At 57.4% G+C, this 5,857-nt stretch overlaps 1 protein-coding gene across 1 annotated transcript in view; it reads right to left on the bottom strand.

Annotated features, from left to right (window-relative positions):
• Positions 1–475: 475 nt before the first annotated feature.
• TCN2 (transcobalamin 2) overlaps positions 476–5,857 on the bottom strand; it is a 12,263-nt gene continuing 6,881 nt past the window's right edge. The window contains exons 7-9 of the mRNA XM_015562834.1: positions 4,340–4,511; positions 2,922–3,037; positions 476–1,050 (exon numbers count right to left, since the gene is read on the bottom strand). Coding sequence (XP_015418320.1) covers positions 989–1,050; positions 2,922–3,037; positions 4,340–4,511 — 350 coding nt within the window. The 3' untranslated portion in view covers positions 476–988. The remainder of the gene's footprint in view (positions 1,051–2,921; positions 3,038–4,339; positions 4,512–5,857) is intronic.

The following is a 5,857-nucleotide window of genomic DNA, read 5'->3' as shown; positions in this document are numbered from 1 at the left end:
GAGCCCACAGCCTTCCCCCTGAGAGACAGGGCCCCCACACTCTGGCTGCCGAGGCCTGGGGTGCTGTCCTGACTGCACTGGGGAGAAGACAGGAGTGGGAGCCCACCTCCAGGGCCCTGTCTCTGCCATGTGATCATAACACTCATTGAAGCCCCCAGTTTTCAGTGATTGAGTGAAGGAGCCAGGAGGGCACCCCACCCCCAGGTCTCTCTAGCTCTTCAGCCAGGCCTGCCACTGCGGAGTCACTTTCCCTCTTTAACACCAGCTTCTTTATCGGTAAAGCAGAGCTGACAACGAAAACACCAGCGCCCTCCAAGTTATGCAAGGAAGTGTCCAGCGAGTGTTGCCACTTCTAGCACCGTTTCCCCCAGGACCCAGCATACTGACCCACCCTCATCCCTGCCCATGGGTAGCCCCCTTTCTCTGCTCCCGGCACCGGCACGTGCTCCCTAGCATAAGGCATCGGGACGCTGGCGCATGTGCATAATCAACACTTTAATCATTTCAAAGGTAGGCTTTGAGCAGCCCTGCAGGGTCCTCGCCAGCTGCTATGCCACGGCTGGCTCTGGGGCCGCCGCCCTGACAGGGGACCTGAGAGCTGGGTTCAAGGCTCAGCCCCCGGGCTGCACCGGTCTCCTGGTAGGACCCCACGGCCACAGCGGGTGGGACTCACACTGCCAGAGGCCGGCGGACTTCTTGTGCTAAGGGGTCTGAGGTGCTTCATGCCCTTCAGACTACGAGTGCCCCTCGTGGGATGCCCGCAGGGCCAGGCTGGCCAGCCCAGCAGACAGACATCCCGGGGAGGGAGCCTGGCTCCCTACTCCCAGGTGGGCAGTGGCTTGGGAGCCTTGCAGGGGTGGTGGCTGGCTGATCCGGGGACATTGCTTCAAGTGCACACGAGGCGGCGGCAGGGCCAGGCACGTGCCGGGACGGAGGAGGGTAGAGGTGCAGAGATTGTTCGAGGCGGCCGGGGGAGGTGAGCTGGGGGCTACCAGGTAACCAGCCTCAGCTCGATGGTCTCTCCATCCTTGGGTCTGTAGTCAGCGATACCTGCAGAGACAGGTGGAGCAGGGGTGTTAACAGGCCAAGCCTCCCCCACTCCCCCATCTCATCTTCTGGACCTCCAACTGAGGTCAGGGCCGGTCAGATCTGCTCAGGGCTTGGTGTCCAGAGCCAGGTGACCCTCTGAACTCAGCTGTGACCTGGGGTCCCCGAAGCCCATGGCTTCATTTTGCAGCGGGGCAGCCCCCAGAGGGTGGGGGTAGGGGCAACAGCCCTGGATAACCGACGCAAGGTGAGAGGAACCAGAGACCCGGACGACGCCCAGTGGGCACGGTCTCCATCGTCCCCGAGGGGCTGCCAGGAAAGGGACTGGAGGGAGAGTCAGGATCACCGGGGAAGACTCCAGGAGCCAGCCTCTACTCACTGGAGACAACCCAGGCTCCAGCGTGACGCCTGGGGCCAAGCCCCAGCTCTGTCACTCACTATGGGCGTGACTTTGGCTGGATTATTTCACCTCTGTGAGTGGCTGGATTATTTCACCTCCATTTCTGAAGGAGGGATAATAAAGACATCACTAATGGGGCCTCCCTCTTCCTATGGGGGTGGGCTCCCTGCTGGATTAGAGGGCTAAGGGGTGGGCGGTAGAGGACACAATTACCCACGCCTGCCTCATGGCTGAGTCCACTGCCCACCCCCCGCCCCCCGGGCTACATGGTCCATATCAGTGATAGAGGCCGGATCTGCAGGCGTCGTCTGCGGCGACCCCTTTGTTTAATTTATGAATCAGCTCAGAAGTCAGGCTTCTCCTGGAGCTCCCCCAGAAAGTTCCCACCTTCCATAAAGGACTTGGCTCAGCGGTGGGACATGGTAAGTGCTGACTAGAAGTCCCAGGGAGCAGGAGCAGGGACCGATGGCCTTGAAGAGCCTGTCCGCACCCCTAGGTTCATAGCAGCACAATTTACAATACTGCAGCTAAGATCTGGAGACAGTCTAAGTGCCCATCAGCAGATGAGTGGATTAGAAAACTGTGGTACATCTACACAATGGAATAAAGGGACGACTATGTTGCTGTGAAAAAAACAAAATAAAAAGAAAGAACTCTTACCATCCACAACAGCCTAGATGGACCTGGAGAGCATTATGCTAAGCGAAATGAGCCAGTCGGAGAAAGATAAACATCACGTGATCTCACTCATGTGTGGGACATAATGATCCGCATAGACTGATGAACAAAAGTGGATCCAGAGACAGGGTAGCACTGAGCGGACCGTCCAGCCTCGGAAAAAGGTCGGGGAGGAGGGGTTAGAGATCAACCAAAGGACTTGTGTGCATGCATATTAGCATAACCGATGGGCACAGTGGACGCGGACACTGGGGCGGTGGGGGCTTGTCCTCAGGGGTGGGAGTGGCGGGGTGGGGGTCAAATCGGGGGTCAAATCAGGGGATAAAGGAGACATGTAATACTTTAAACAATTCAAAAGAAAAGAGTCTATCTGGTGACTGGGCTGCGGCACAAGGATGCTCATGACAGTTTGGGGCAGAAGATGTAAAATTGGAGACAGCCTAGCGGTCCACCCATCCCTCTTCATCCCCCACCTTTCTTTCTTTCTTTCTTTCTTTTTTTTGCTAATTCTCACTCGAGGATATTTTTTCCATTGATTTTTAAGGAGAGTGGAAGAGAGAGGGAAAGACAGAGAGAAACATCGATGTGAGAGAGACACATCGATCGGTTGCCTTCTGCACGAGCCCCGACCAGGGCCCGGGCCGGGGAGGAGCCTGCAAGCTTGAGCGTCAGTGACTATGTGAGGCTGGGGCTCAGGATGGTTCGAGGGAACGCTGGGGTGAGTTGTCAAAGCCTCGCTTTGGGGGCAGGGCTGGTGTGGGGGGCACACCCAGAGGTGGCCGGCCACCAGACTCACCTTGCTGCAGCGGGGTGTCGGGGGCTCGGACGAGCTGCCAGAACTCACGCTCTCCGGCTTCTTTCCCCATCACAGAGGTCAGGTAGGGGCCTGACAAGGAGGCCTGGGTTCCGTACCTACCAAAGGGATAGGCAACGAGGGAGAAAAGGTGACTGTGGCTCCCAGTGACCCAAGGACAGAAGTAGAGCTCAACCCACACTAGGAAACTCAGGGCCCGGGCTAGCCAAACCCTTCCTGGCCACCGTGCCATGGGTGTCACCTCCACCCCTCCTCTCCAGCCCCACTGTCACTGCCCATCAGGTGACTTCATCCCCTCTGTGCTGACCATGACCATGGCCTGCAGGAAGGACACCTATTACATCATCAACCCCACAGCTGGGCCCTCTCTGAGGGTTGATGTTGAAGGGGTGAGAATCCGAAGCTGCCAGCATCACATAAAATGCCAGTGAGAGAGGGCGAAGCCAGTGTGCAGAGAGAAGCTGAACATGGGGGATAGAGGCACATGGTGGTAGCACTGGGTCCCTGGTTCTGGAAGGTTCTGTGGCTCAGGGGCCACCCCCTCTTCCTGTGGCTGGGTTGCTCAGTCTTCTCTCTGACTCTACATACGCCATGCTCCTCGTTATCAGGGAGCACTGGAGTTCGATTTCTCTTTTTAACATATTTTTATTGATTTTAGAGAGGAAGGGAGAGGGAGAGAGAGAGAGAAACATCAATGATGAGAATCATTAATCAGCTGCCTCCTGCACACCCCCCACTGAGGAATTCAAGCCCACAACCCAGGCATGTGCCCTTGACCGGAATCGAACCTGGGACCCTTCAGTCCACAGGCTGACACTTACAATTCCATGGGCCATGCCCCTCCTCTCTCCAAAAGGCTGATCAATGCTTTGGGTCTTCGGGAGAGAGGGTTTTTATAATTTTAAGAAACAGCAACCCATCCAGGGTGACTTAAGCAAAGGGAAAGCAATGTTTTAGGGCGGTGTCACAAAGCCGCCCCCCCCCTTTCCCAGTCATCTCCTTACTCTGTGGGGCCACAGGGTCCCTAACATTGTGGGGGGGGACACATGGCTGCTCAGCACTTCTCTCTGCACACTGTCTGTCAGTTTTTCTCTCTTCTCTCTCTGTCTCTGTCTCTCTCGCCTGAAATTTCCTGGGTCCAGATGACCCCACGGTGCCAGCGCTGGGCCCTCCCTGTCCGTTGGGAAATCCAACTGGGCCTTCTCACACTGGGGCACATCTTTCTGGAGGAGAAGTCTGGGGCTTGGGTGACTTGAAGGAAGGCACTCAACTTCTCTGAGCCGGATTCCCCACTGGTAACATGAGAAAACCCCCATCTTATTGAGGCGTGACCCCGTTTCAGGGATGCGGGGTTGGGTGGGGTGAGGGCCGAGAGGTGGTGGTGGGGGTGGGGGTCTCACATGAATCCTCCGAGCTCCTGGGCCGTCATCAGAACCTCTTCCAAGGAGGACCCAGCGGGCACGGAGATGGAGTGTCTGTACGGTGGCCAGACACTGGGCACCTTCAGCATCACGTGGATGAACTCTGGGACTTGCATCGGTGAGGGGGTCACCGTGGCTGGCTCCAACGTGACTGTCCCCGGGAGAGAGGAAGTGTCAGCCGGTGTGAGGGCGGGGCGAGGGGGGGTGCTGGGTGTGAGTTCTCCTTTCTTCCCTTGAAGACACTGGGACCCACCAGGACCTCCTCCTTCCTATGGTCCCATCTCCGTCAACACCACCGCCGCCTGCCCAGCTGAAACCTGGCTGCCAGCCCAGCCCCCATGTTCCCAGCCCCCCAAGATCAGGCCCCTCCATGGTGTCTCTGCCTCCAGGATCCCCCCTCCCACCAATCAGGGGGCTCTTTCTAGAATCTGCATTTGCTCAGATCGCTCCCCTGTCCTCTCTGAGGGTCTCCTCTCCTTTGCATTCCCCTGCCTGCCACTCCAGACCATTCTTCCAGGCCCCACTCGTCACCCCAATTCCAGTCTTTACACCTCTGTGCCTCTGCTCCTGTTGCCTCTTCTCTTCTCTGCCCTCCCTTTTGTCTTCGCCACCTGCAAATCCCACTCACCAACTCAAGTCCCTCTCCCAGAGGAAGCCCTGACTTGGGCTGCTCGCTGGGACTCATTATCTAGGTATATAAAAGCCTAAGTGACCGGACAACTAAACAACCAAATGACCAGCCAACCGGTCTCTATGATGCACACTGACCACCAGGAGGCAGATGCTCAATGCAGGAGCTGCCCCTGGTGGTCAGTGTGCTCCCACAGCCAACCTCCTGTGGCTGGCCAACCTCCCGCAGTCCCTCCTCCCAGCCAGCCGGCCCCCAATCAGGCCTGATCGCCGGCCAGGCCGAGGGACCCCACTCATGCACGAATTCGTGCACTGGGCCTCTTGTAATGTATAAGAGCTAACCAAAATGTGTCACTCCCCATCCATCCATCCATCCATCCACTCACTCACTCAAACATTTATCACAGAAGGGCGGGAGACTCCTGGCCTGCCCAGAGCTCTCCATTTGGTGTCTCCCTCCCAACACTGTGAGCCGCTGGAAGCTGTGACCACATCTTAGCTGCCAGTGTGCCCCACGTACACTCACAGAGGCGGGTCAGCCAGCAGGGAGAAGCCAGGTCTCCCGGCGCCTGACGAGCCCGCCTTCCACCAGCCACCAGCACGAATTCGTGCACTGGGCCTCTTGTAATGTATAAGAGCTAACCAAAATGTGTCACTCCCCATCCATCCATCCATCCATCCACTCACTCACTCAAACATTTATCACAGAAGGGCGGGAGACTCCTGGCCTGCCCAGAGCTCTCCATTTGGTGTCTCCCTCCCAACACTGTGAGCCGCTGGAAGCTGTGACCACATCTTAGCTGCCAGTGTACCCCACGTACACTCACAAACCCCTGCTGACCCGGCAAATTGGGACCAAACAACCGC

Source organism: Myotis davidii, unplaced genomic scaffold (assembly GCF_000327345.1).
Source record: "Myotis davidii unplaced genomic scaffold, ASM32734v1 scaffold478, whole genome shotgun sequence".
Taxonomy (NCBI): domain Eukaryota; kingdom Metazoa; phylum Chordata; class Mammalia; order Chiroptera; family Vespertilionidae; genus Myotis; species Myotis davidii.
This window is presented reverse-complemented; position numbering and strand designations above follow the sequence as displayed.